The sequence below is a fragment of the Suncus etruscus genome, chromosome 15 (assembly GCF_024139225.1).
Source record: "Suncus etruscus isolate mSunEtr1 chromosome 15, mSunEtr1.pri.cur, whole genome shotgun sequence".
Lineage (NCBI taxonomy): Eukaryota > Metazoa > Chordata > Mammalia > Eulipotyphla > Soricidae > Suncus > Suncus etruscus.
In genome coordinates, this window is record NC_064862.1 from 34,883,531 (window position 1) to 34,896,969 (window position 13,439).

At 43.4% G+C, this 13,439-nt stretch overlaps 2 protein-coding genes across 3 annotated transcripts in view; both read right to left on the minus strand.

Moving 5' to 3' along the window:
• The window catches only part of PISD (phosphatidylserine decarboxylase), a 356,590-nt gene that overhangs the window by 189,564 nt on the left and 153,587 nt on the right, over nucleotides 1–13,439 (minus strand). The window lies entirely within an intron of this gene.
• EIF4ENIF1 (eukaryotic translation initiation factor 4E nuclear import factor 1) overlaps nucleotides 1–13,439 on the minus strand; it is a 58,811-nt gene that overhangs the window by 33,408 nt on the left and 11,964 nt on the right. For both annotated transcript variants that reach the window (XM_049788960.1, XM_049788959.1), the window contains exon 2: nucleotides 2,215–2,288. In XM_049788960.1, coding sequence (XP_049644917.1) covers nucleotides 2,215–2,288 — 74 coding nt within the window. The remainder of the gene's footprint in view (nucleotides 1–2,214; nucleotides 2,289–13,439) is intronic.

A 13,439-nucleotide genomic window follows, 5' to 3' on the forward strand; every position in this document is an offset into this window, starting at 1 on the left:
TTGCTCCTGGCTTCTTGGGGGACCATATGGGACGCCGGGGGATTGAACCGCGGTCCGTCCTAGGCTAGCGCAGGCAAGGCAGGCACCTTACCTCCAGCGCCACCGCCCGGCCCCTAAAATTGTATTTTTGACACCTTTGTTTTTCCCTAATGACTGGGTGGCAAGCTGTATACTGTGCAGTGCAGAAATATTTTTTGGTTTTTTTAGCCCTAGCTAAGCTCAGGGCTTACTCCTGGAAGGTGTGGGGGACTTTTATCTCTCTGGGACTGGGTGGTACAGATAAGTCTCAGAGTTTTCCTTCTGAGTTTACTGGTGCAGGTTCCAGAAGGAGCCTTAAAAGTGTAAAAGTCGGGCCCGGAGAGATAGCACAGCGGTGTTTGCCTTGCAAGCAGCCGATCCAGGACCAAAGGTGGTTGGTTCGAATCCCGGTGTCCCATATGGTCCCCCGTGCCTGCCAGGAGCTATTTCTGAGCAAACAGCCAGGAGTAACCCCTGAGCACTGCCGGGTGTGGCCCAAAAACCAAAAAAAAAAAAAGTGTAAAAGTCACTGGTTTAAAAGAATAAATATAGGGGCCCAGAGAGATAGCACAGCAGCGTTTGTCTTGCAAGCAGCCGATCCAGGACCAAAGGTGGTTGGTTCGAATCCCGGTGTCCCATATAGTCCCCCATGCCTGCCAGGAGCTATTTCTGAGCAGACAGCCAGGAGTCACCCCTGAGCACCGCTGGGTGTGGCCCAAAAACCAAACCCCCTCCCCCAAAAAAGGAATAAATATAGGGGCCAGAGAAATAGTATAAAGGTAGTGCGTTTGCCTTGCATGCAGAAGGACTGTGGTTCAAATGCTGGCATCCCATATGGTCCCCAGAGCCTGCCAGGAGCGATTTCTTAGCTTAGAGCCAGGAGTAATCCCTGAGCACTGCCAGGTGTGGCCCAAAAGCCAAAAACAAACAAACAAACAAAAAGAAAAATATAACCCATGGTGAGATCTCCTGGGTTCATGTCTTATTTCTGCTTTCAGATAATATACCACTGCTAACCAAGTTATTTTATAGTTTTATTTTCATCACCAGTTCAAAGACTTAATTTAACTGACTTTGTTAAATTTAAATGTATCTTATTTTTATTTATTTATGTATTTATTTTGGATTTGGGTTACACCCGGCAGCACTCAGGGGTTACTCCTAGCTCTACGCTCAGAAATCGCTCCTGGCAGGCTTGGGGGACCATATGGGATGCTGGGATTCAAACCACTGTCCTGCATGCAAGGCAAATGTCCTCCCTCCAAGCTATCTCTCTGGACCCTAATTTAGTATATGTGCTGCCAAAGCGAGCAATCTGGACCCTAATTTAAGTGTATCTTATAATTCACATCTTTAAATTAGTGGTTTAGAGCTACTCTTTAATCAATCTGAAAGAAAATGCAGTGAGTTATTATGCAATTATGCTCATGGCTTATTTGCAATTATATACAAAAAAGTACAACAAGGGGCCGAAGAGATAGCATGGAGGTAAGGTGTTTGCCTTTCATGCAGAAGGATGGTAGTTCGAATCCAGGCATCCCATATGGTCCCCCGAGCCTGCCAGGGGCGATTTCTGAGCGTAGAGGCAGGAGTAGCCCCTGAGCACTGCCGGGTATGACCCAAGAAAACAAAACAAAACAAAAAAAAGTACAACGAAAAAAGTAAAATGGGGCCTGGAGAGATAGGACAGTGGCCAAGCAGCCAATCCAGGACCTAAGGTGGTTGGTTCGAATCCCGGTGTCCCATATGGTCCACCGTGCTTACCAGGAGCTATTTCTGAGCAGACAGCCAGGAATAACCCCTGTGCGCCGCTGGGTGTGGCCCAAAAACCAAAAACCAAAAAAAAAAAAAAAAAAAAAGTAAAATGTCATTAGTTCTGAAATCTCCAGACTCATTATTTATCAACATTTTCCAAAACAATACAAGTCTTTTTTTTTTTTTTTTTTTGTGGTTTTTGGGTCACACCCGGCAGTGCTCAGGGGTTATTCCTGGCTCCAGGCTCAGAAATTGCTCCTGGCAGGCACGGGAGGACCATATATGGGACGCCGGGATTCGAACCGATGACCTCCTGCATGAGAGGCAAACGCCTTACCTCCATGCTATCTCTCCGGCCCCCAAAACAATACAAGTCTTAATTTCCTTAATTTACTGTTTAAAAAAGGTGACTAGAAGAAACAATTCCCAACCCCAAAATACCTGTCGTATTTTTCAGAGAGGCATGAAGGTCTCTGTTTGGAATGAGGGCACTCTTTTATATCCAAAAGTTCTTCCTAGAAAGAGAAATCAAAATGTGATTTTTTAAAACAGTATTAGGCCACTTAGGTATTTCATAGTTCCTATATAGTTCTACAACCTGGCAGTGCTCAGGGGTTCCTCCTTGCTCTGACCTCAAGAAATACTCTTGGTGGTGTTTGGAGGACCGTATGGGATGCTGGAGATCAAAACTGAATTGGCCACATGCAAAACAAACAGCCTCTCTCTGACCCCCGTATTTCATAATTCTATGATTTGATCCCAGGGGTAACACAAGAAGATACCCTGAACACAAAGCCAGAAATAGCTCCTGAGCACTGTCAGGTGTGGCTCAAAACACAAAAGTAAAATTAAAAAATAAAAAGTAAGTTTATATTCGGCCAGAGTGAAAGCACAGCAGTAGGGCTTTTGCCTTGCAAGCTTCTGACCAGGGATGGGCCCAAGTTCAATCCCCAGTATCCCATATGGTTCCCTGAGCCTGCCAGGAGCAATTTTTGAGCACAGAGCCAGAAGTAACCCAAGTGTCCCCAGGTGTGGCCCAAATAAACAAACAAACAAAAAAAAAAAAGTAAGTATATGGGGGCCAGAGAGATAGCATAGCAGTAGGGTGTTTGCCTTGCACGCAGTTAATTCAGAACAGATGGTGGTTCGAATCCCAGCATCCCATCTAGTCCCCATGCCTGCCAGGAGAGATTTCTCAGTGCAGAGCCAAGAGTAACCCGAGTGCCATCAGGTATGACCCAAAAATCAAAAACCAAAAAAAAAAAAAGTATATGGAGCAGAAAACAGTACAGCAGATAGAGTGCTACCCTTGTGAACCCTGCTACCAAATATTGTCCACAAATATCAATCCCCGGCAACAAATATGATCTAAATATCAGAATGAGTTATCACTGAGCACAGAGTTAGGAATAAATCCTGTTTTGGCCCAAAAGTAAGAACAAGCAAAACCCCCAAAACTGGTGCCAGAGCAATAGTACAGCAGGCTGGGCATTTGCCTTGCATGCAGCTAATCCAGGTTTGGTCCCCAGCATCCCATATGGTCCCCTAAGAACTGCCAGGAGCAATTTCTGAGTGCAGACACAGGAGTAAGCACTGAGAAACACTGAGTGTGGTCCCAACCCCAACTCACCCTGCAAATAACCTATACCCAGAGCAAGGTTCTATTTTTTTTTTTTTTTTTTTTTTGGTTTTTGGGTCAGATCCAACAGCACTCAGGTTACTTCTGGCTCTACACTCAGAAATCGCCCTGGCAGCTTTTTTGTTTTTGGGTCACACCTGGCAGCGCTCAGGAGTTCCTCATGGCTCTATGCTCAGAAATAGCTCCTGGCAGGGTCAGGGGACCATATGGGATTGCCAGGATTCAAACCACGGTCCGTCTGCATGCAAGGCAAATGCCCTACCTCCATGCTATCTCTCCAGGCCCCCAGAGCAAGGTTCTTAAAAGAAGCTTGAAAATAATTTCAACTGCAAATTTCTTGTTAAAATATATTCTCATAAATCTGTTCAATTATATGGTTATATTCCACAACAATAAAGGGTCATGAATGCATAGGTGCTTAGGGATTTTAGCACTCTTAAACTATATTTAAGGAATTTTTTTTTTTTTTTTTTGTTTTTGGGCCACACCCAGCGTTGCTCAGGAGTTACTCCTGGCTGTCTGCTCAGAAATAGCTCCTGGCAGGCATGGGGACCATATGGGATGCCGGAATTTGAACCAACCACCTTAGGTCCTGGATCGGCTGCTTGCAAGGCAAACGCCACTGTGCTATATCTCTGGCCCCTTTAAGGGATATTTAAGACATAATTTTTAATGGGTACCAAGTAGAAAGGAAATAAAACATCAACAAATTAGGCTGGAGAAATAGTACAGTGAGCGAGTAGGGCATTTGCACAGTTGACCTAGGTTCAATCCCCAGCATCCTATCCTGTCCCTCAAACACTGCCAGGAGTAATTCCTGTGTGCAGAGCCAGGAGTAAAACCCAAGCATCACTGGGTGTGGTCTGTCCAAAAAAAAAAAAAAAAAAAACCTACATCAAATGCTTATATAACATTTATTTTGATTAACATTTCTCCTATTAACTTTTTTTTTGGTATGGGATCTACTTATAACTTTTTCCCCCAAAATCATTTAAGAGTAAATTAGGTAAGTCATGGTCCTTTACCTTTAATGCTCTTTCCTTTTAGTGGGGACTTTTGTTTGTTTTAGGGCCATACCAGTCTATGCACACAGTTTACTCCTGGCTCTCTCTGAGCTAGGGAAACAATATGGGATGGTGGGGATTGAACCCAGGCTGCCCATGTGCAAGGCAAGTGCTATACCCACTGTACTCTCTCTCTGGTCCCTGAATACAGATTCTCTTTTACAGTCTCTTTCTTACTGGTTCCCTGAGGGAATAATTAAGATCTACAGAAAATGATCCCATCTTCCTAAAGTCTGTACTTAACCACATTCACTTCCCATGCATAGAAAAGAAGCAAATGCAACACATACAAGTGCATTAGGGTACCAGAGCTTACTTCTGTAACTTGGTTGAAAAGGGCTGTCAGGTTTAAAATGTTTTTATTTAAGGGGCTGGAGAGATAGCACAGTGGTAAGGCGTTGCCTTACATGTAGCTAACATAGAATGGACCACAAACCCTGGTTAGAATTCTGGCATCCTGGGGCCGGAGAGATAGCATGGAGGTAGGGCTTTTGCCTTGTGTGCAGAAGGACGATAGTTCGAATTTCAGCATCCCATATGGTCCCACGTGCTTGTCAGGAGCGATTTCTGAGTGTAGAGCCAAGAGTAACCCCTGGGCACTACCAGGTGTGACCCAAAAACTCAAAAAAAAAAAAAAAAAAAAGAATTCTGGCATGCCATATGGTCCCCTGAGTCTGCCAGGTTCGACTTCTGAGTGCAGAGCCAGGAGTAACCCCTGAGCTTACCCCTGGTGTGACCCAAAAACCAAAAAAAAATGTCTTTACAACACCAGTTTGTAAATTTTATGAGTTTCAGGTAGTCAGTTTATACATCAACATCTGTATATACTACTCTATACTTATGATCAAGTCTCTTAACATAATCCATTTCTTCTGGCAATCACTATTTTTCTTCTAGTTTTTCCCTTTATATGTTTATCTAATTACAAATGATACAATAAATCATCTTTTTTCTTTCTCCCTTCTGCCTTTTGTCATTTAACATAATATCCCCTAGATACATCAGACTTCAACTTTATTTTTTTAAATATGTGAGTAGTAGTCTATTGTTTATATATACCATGTCTTTTTTGTTTGTTTTTTGTTTTTGGGTCACACCTAGGGGTGCTCAGAGTTACTCCTGGTTCTACGCTCAGAAATCACTCCTGGCAGGCATGGGAGACCATATGGAATGCCTGGATTCGAACCACTGTCTATCCTGGATCGGCTGCTTGCAAGGCAAACACCCTTCCGCTGTGCTATCTCTCCGGCCCCTACATACAGATGGTATATCAGTCAATTTCAAATTCTTGGCTATTGTGAAAGCCATGAGCATGGCATTCTTTACAAGCTTTCGTATTGTTTGAAAAATACCCCCAAAAAAGGATTAGTTGAATCATAATGCATTTCTATTTTCTTTTGTTTGTTTGGGTTTTTTGTTTTTGTTTTTGTTTTTGGTTTTTGGTTTTTGGGTCACACCCGGCAGTGCTCAGGGGTTACTCCTGGCTCTATGCTCAGAAATCGCTCCTGGCAGGCACGGGGGACCATATGGGACGCCGGGATTTGAACCACAGACCTTCTGCATGAAAGGCAAATGCCTTACCTCCATGCTATTTCTCCAGCCCCTTTCTTTTCTATTTTCATACTTCTGAGTTTTTCTTAATGGTTGCACCAATAGCACAACAGAGTTGCACATCACCAGCACCTGTCTTTTAACAGCTATTTTCACAAGTGTGAAGTGACAGATCATTGTTTTGAATGGCAGTCCCCGAATAATGAGATGCTAAACAGCTTTTCACATGACTACTGGTGACCTGTGTATGTCTTATTTTTTAGAGATCCTCAGAAAAACTGTCACTTTTCTAGAAACAGTTATCAGTGACACTTATTTAATCTGTCTCTCCAGATTTCCAGTTTTATCAAGTGACCCAGAAATGTCTTTTATTACTATTTGGTCTTAAGGCCACAGATTACGCTCAGGGCTTATTCCTGGTTCTGCACTCAGGGATCACTCCTGATGATGCTCAGAGGACTGACTACACTATGTGCTGGGAGCTGAAGTTGGGTAGGGTGTGTTCAAGACGAGTGTCCTACCTGCTGTACTATCTGAGTCATCCTTCGTTAAAATTTGTTTTAAAATATGGGCTGGAGCAAATATTTTAAAAGTGTATATATAGGGCCCGGAGAGAGAGCACAGCAGCGTTTGCCTTGCAAGCAGCCGATCCAGGACCAAAGGTGGTTGGTTCGAATCCCAGTGTCCCATATGGTCCCCCATGCCTGCCAGGAGCTATTTCTGAGCAGACAGCCAGGAGTAACCCCTGAGCATCACCGGGTGTGGCCCAAAAACCAAAAAAAAAAAAAAAAAAAAAAAGTGTACATATATAAATATATATATTTAAAGTATGAAGTATAGCAGGCAAGGTGCTTGCCTTTGCCTGTGGCAGACTCAGGTTCAATCCCTGGCACCTCATATGGTACCAAGTCTGCTAGCAGTGATTCCTGAAAGTAGACCTAGAAATCCTGAGTTCATCGGGATGTGGTCCCAAAACCACCAAAAAATTGTTTTTAAATAGGAACCATACCTGGTAGGGCTTAAACAAAATCAAGAAAAATTTTGCCTCAATTTATCTTCTGAATGATTCATGCCCATGGCAATCTTTATTTTTTCAATTCTGACTCTCCATAGTTTTGTAACACCAGCTACCATACCCAGACCTCATTTAAGGCAAGAGCTCAATTTCTGAACTACATTCCCTGCCTGCACTTTATTATTTACCAGATAGTACTCGGTATCACTCTATAAAGACAAGCTTCTCAGCTTCTCCTGTTTATGTACCTATTTATTATCAGCAGGACAGAGATCCCTAGTTTTTCCACTGTTCTATAAGTCATTAATGTCTTATTTTGATTCTCAAAATGAACCATATTTAGCTAGTGGGATTCTCAAGGTGGTTTCTGTGTTCTTTTGACACATTCCATCATTTTTTTTTTTTTTTTTTTTTTTGGTTTTTGGGCCACACCCGTTTGATGCTCAGGGGTTACTCCTGGCTATGCACTCAGAAGTCGCTCCTGGCTTGGGGGGACCATATGGGACGCCGGGGATCGAACCGCGGTCCGTCCTAGGCTAGCGCTTGCAAGGCAGACACCTTACCTCTAGCGCCACCTTCCCGGCCCCACATTCCATCATTTTAAAATTTATTTTTATCATCTTGTTTGTTTTGGGGGGGCCATATCTGGCTGTACTCAGGACTTGCTCACAATTCTGCACTCAGAGATCACACCTGGCAGTACTCAGGGAACCATATGGGTGTCCAGGACTGAATACAGGCCAGCCAGGAGCAAGACAAGAGTCCTACTCTGCTATACTATCTCTCTAGATCCCCAGAATTTTTTAAAAAACACTTCCTTACTTTTGGATTTAGATTGCACTCATACTGCAGTAGTCCTAAAGTTCACCCTTGTCCTGAAAAACAATTTTTTTTTACTTTAAGTGATTAATGGCATTAGAAACCAAAATCTGGGAACCGACTGCTCATTTGCCTCTAGGGCAGGGATCTGAAACTCAATTTACCTGGGGGCCGCAGGAGGCAGGGTGGGGTGAGACAGGGCCGCATAAGGGATTTCGCTTACCAAATAATCGCAATAAATTCACATTAGTAAGAAAAAAAAAATCGCAAAAGATCACATTAAACATTTGCATACCCCAATCAGAACTGCTCGGGATAAGCGAATGTTTAATGCGATTTTTTTCTTACTAATGCGATTTTTATTGCGATTATTCGGCAAGCGAATAATAGCGAATATTGCGATGTTTGAAGGCCGGCCGCAGGCCACAAAATGTTGTACGGAGGGCCACAAACGGCCCATAGGCCGCAAGTTTGAGACCCCTGCTCTAGGGTCTTTTAGTAGAACTAGAAATTATAAGCATGTAAATAAGTATTATATAACCATATCCACTTACATGCAAGCATTTACACATAATTCATTGCTTCCTTTTTTATTTTTATTTTTATTTATTTATTTATTTTTTGGTTTTTGGGCCACACCCAGCGGTGCTCAGGGGTTACTCCTGGCTGTCTGCTCAGAAATAGCTCCTGGCAGGCACGGGGGACCATATGGGACACCGGGATTCGAACCAACCACCTTTGGTCCTGCATCGGCTGCTTGCAAGGCAAACGCCACTGTGCTATCTCTCCGGGCCCTGCTTCCTTTTTTTATATACTTATATACATTTTCCACAAATTCATCTACAGGAATCAACCATTGCACATAAATAAATATACCATGAATTCAATATACTCAATGTACTGAATCATCAAAATGCTTTATCTGTGATTACAAAAAGCCTTAGGGACAATTGACCATTTAATTTTGAAACTAAAACACCAATAAAACATTTGTCTTCATTTAGAAATTATACCTTAATTGGGTAGATATTTAAAAATATTTTAGAAGTCTGAGAAACAAAATCCAAATACCAGAAAATACCTACACTACTAGAACTTTTGAAAAAATGGTCAAAGTAGGCACATGTGTTGCCTGGGTACATGGTACCTGAGCATGTACTCTTGAGTATTCTTGAGATGTGCACTTTCCTACTTTAACTTTGGGGTGTGTATTGGACTCTTTCCACTTTTGGAGAAACCTGTGCTCTCTCTTGAGTGTGATACTCTCTTATCTTCTCCCACACAGCTGATGAAAATGTAAAATAGAACTGTTGTGGAAGTTCATTGTGCTATGACCCCCAATTCATTATGCCATGACCCAATTTTACTCCTAGGTATATACCAGAGGGAATTAAAAAGTACATCGACGCAGAAACCTGCAAGCAAATGCTATAGCAGCATTTTTCAAGAAAGGTAAGTAGAAACAACTGATATAGCTACAGACAAGTGCAGTTGGCAAACTCCATACAATGATTATTTGACAATAAGTAAACTACTGACATATGCTACCACATGAACCTTGAAGACACTATTTTTTTTTTTTTTTTGGTTTTTGGGCCACACCCGGCGGTGCTCAGGCTGTCTGCTGAGAAATAGCTCCTGGCAGGCACGGGGGACCATATGGGACACCGGGATTCGAACCAATCACCTGAGGTCCTGGATTGGCCGCTTGCAAGGCAAACATGCTGTGCTATCTCTCCAGGCCCTGAAGACACTTAAGAAGCTATGTGTAGGGGCCGGAGAGATAGCATGGAGGTAAGGTGTTTGCCTTGCATGCAAAAGGACAGTGGTTCGAATCCCGGCATCCCATATGGTCCCCCGAGACTGCCAGGAGCGATTTCTGAGCACAGAGCCAGGAGTAACCCCTGAGCACTACCGGGTGTGACTCAAAAACAAAAAAAAAAAAAAAAAAATTTATATATATATATATATATATATAAGAAGCAGCTATGTGTAACAGGTTAGTCACAGAGTACATAACTTTTTTTTAGGGAAGGTGGGTGGATACCTCCATGTAGTGCTGAGGGCTACCAGGAACATACCTTCTGGTGTTTGGGGAACCATATGGTGATATGGTGCTGGGGATTGAATCTGGGGCCCAGTCCTTAAAGTTTTCTTTTTGTTGTTGTTTTGTATTTTGGTTGTCACACCCGGCAGTGCTCAGGGGTTCCTCCTGGCTGTATGCTCAGAAATCACTCCTGCAGGCTTGGGAAACCATATAGAATGCTGGTATTTGAACTGCCGTCCTCTGCATGCAAGGCAAACACCTACCTCCATGCTATCTCTCCAGCCTAAAGTTATTTTCTTAACTCTTTATGATTCTTTACTATAATACTCAAAATAGCAAAACTCAGTGACAGAAAAAACAATAGTTCCCCCCAAAAATGGGATAATGATAACTACTATAGGATACCAGATTTTTTGGAAATATTATTTGAAAATATTCTAGAGTTGATAGGTGAAAACTTGAATTTTCTAAAAATCATTTAATGTTACACTTCAAAAAGGGTGAATAACATCAACAAAAAATAAAAACACTGGGGCCGGAGAGACAGCATGGAGGCAGGGTGTTTGCCTTGCATGCAGAAAGACAGTGGTTCGAATCCCAGCATCCCATTTGGTCCCCTGAGCCTGCCAGGAGTAACCCGAGTGCTGCCAGTATGATCCAAAAAAAAACAAACAAAAAAAAGACTTACTGCTGTTAACTGCAGATTGAATAATGCCATCCATATCACATAAACAAATAATAACTTTTTTTGTTTTTGTTTTTGGGCCACACCCGGTGATGCTCAGGGGTTACCCCTGGCTATGCGCTCAGAAGTCGCTCCTGGCTTGGGGGACCATATGGGATGCCAGGGGATCGAACTGCAGTCCGTCCTAGGCTAACGCTGGCAAGGCAGACACCTTACCTCTAGCACCACTGCGCTGGCCCACAAATAATATCTTTTAACTTGACTAGAGATACAGCTCAATTGGATGAGCATGTGTGTTGCATGTATGAGACCTGAGTTGGATCCCTGACACTGAAAAGGTCTCTAGGCACCTCTGGGGTGAATTCCCCAAGCACAAGAGTTGGGAGGAGCCTCTGAGCACTGAATGTGAGGGGAAAATATCTTAACTTTCCCTCCCACAGTGTTCTAGTATTATGTTATTGTTTTCAGATGCACAGCATATCTAAGGTATCAATAAATGCTCAAGTGATGGACTGTACAAACTTGATAAGTCTGAAAGGGTACAAGATAGAGCAGTCAAGCAGTTATACAATGGAACTTGACAAAGCAGCAGCATCTTTGGCCAAGGAGTACAGCACACTTGTCTGAAGAGAATGAAGAGCTATTTTTCATTAATAGACCGAGAACTGGGAAAACAATACAATTCTTATACTATAAAAGCTGCTGGGAATAACTTTTAAGTATCTAGGTAAAACTATACTTACTGTGGTTGAAAGCTGGGCTTCTTAAACCCAGCTTCAAGCCTTAAGAAGTACAAGATCCCTGAAGCCAATTTATGCATTTGTGCACTTTCTGCAGGGAGTATTCATACCTTAAAAAAATGGCCAATGGGAGGGGCCGGAGAGATAGCATGGAGGTAAGTTATTGGTTCGAATCTCAGCATCCCATATGGTCCCCCGAGCCCGCCAGGAGCGATTTCTGAGCATAGAGCCAGGAGTAACCCCTGAACGCTGCCGGGTATGACCCAAAACAACTAAAAAAGAAAGAAAAAATTCCCAGTGGGACTGACACTCTCTCTCTCTCTCTCTCTCTCTCTCTCTCTCTCTCTCTCTCTCTCTCTCTCCTCTCTCTCTCCCACTCACTCTCTCTCTCACCTCTCTCTCTCCTCTCTCTCACTCTCTCTCTCTCTCTCCTCTCTCTCTCTCTCTCTCTCTGAATAAGAGTAAAAAAATGCTCAATGGATCTTGAAGAGACTTAGTACATTTTGGGTGGGGGGTGGTCACTGGTCACACCTGGTGGCGCTCAAGGGTTACTCCTGGCTTTGTGCTCAGAAATCTCTCCTGGCAGGCACACAGACCATATGGGATACAGGATTTCAAAGCACTGTTTGTCCTGGTTCATCTGTCCTGGTTCAGCTGCCTGTAAGGCAAATGCCCTACCACTGAGCAATCTCTCCGGCCCAACGCTTAGTACTTTTAAAAGGATGATGGGGGGTGGGGCCGATGAGGTGGTGCTAGAGGTAAGGTGTCTGCCTTGCAAGCGCTAGCCAAGAAAGGACCTCGGTTCAATCCCCCAGCGTCCCATGTGGTCGTCGTCCTCCCACCCCATGCCTGCCAGGAGCAATTTCTGAGCACTGCTGGGTGTGACCCAAAAACCACACACACACACACACACACACAAAAAGGATGATGGGCCTGAGAGAGTAAGATAGTACAGTAGGTGGGTATTTGCCTTGCACACAGCTGACCCCAGTTCAATTCTTGGCATCTCGTATGGTCCCGAGGACCTCCAGGACTAATTCTTGAGTGTAGAGCCAGAAGTAACTTCTGAGCATCATTGCTGGGTGTGATGCCTCCCCCCAAAAAAGTATTATGCTCCTTGGGTTGGAGCAATAATAAGTGGGCGGGGCACTTGCCTTACGCGTGGCTGGCCCTAGTTTGAACCTTGGTGTCCCACGTGATTCAAGTTTGATAGGAGTGATCCCTGAGCAAAGAGCCAGGAGTCAGCCCTGAGACCTGCCAGATGTGGCCCCCAAAAAAAACAAACAAAAAATTCTTTTTCAAAAAAAAGAAAAAGGAAAGGAAAGGAAAGAATTATGTTTCTGAAAATGTGACCAACTCTACCTGGAATTTAGAGGGAAATGAGAAAGATTCTCATTGGGATTAGGGAGTTAAATCTATTATTTTATGATGACATCCTAAAATATATGATGGCTATCAGCAGCCCAAGAGAGGATTCCTCCATCTAGGTGAGAAAGAAAGAAACCATGAGCTAAGTTTATACAAACTTTATACTCTTTCCTCAGCTATCTGTGTGCCAGGCAGATACTACTTGGATCATTTACCTCAGTCTCAAGAGAAATGAAATTTTTTTTTTTTTTTGGTTTTTGGGTCACACCCAGCAGTGCTCAGGGATTACTCCTGGCTCTAATGTTCAGAAATCGCCCCTGGCAGACACAGGGGACCATATGGGATGCCGGGATTCGAACCACCCATCCATCTGCATAAAGGCAAACACTTTACCTTCATGCTATCTCTCTGGCTCCAGAAATGAGTTTTTTTTTGTTTTTTTTTTTTGGTTTTTGGGCCACACTCGTTTGACACTCAGGGGTTACTCCTGGTTATGCGCTCAGAAATCGCCCCTGGCTTGGGGGGACCATATGGGACTCCGGGGGATCGAATTGCGGTCCGTCCTATGCTAGCGCTTGCAAGGCAGACACCTTCCTCTAGCGCCACCTTCCCAGCCCCAGAAATGAGTATTTTTAACTTGTCTTCTCACAAAAGACCTTACCAGTAATTATTCCAGAATATAAATCTCCTTTTGGGATATTTTCTTTTTATTTTTTTTTCCTTTTGGGATATTTTCAA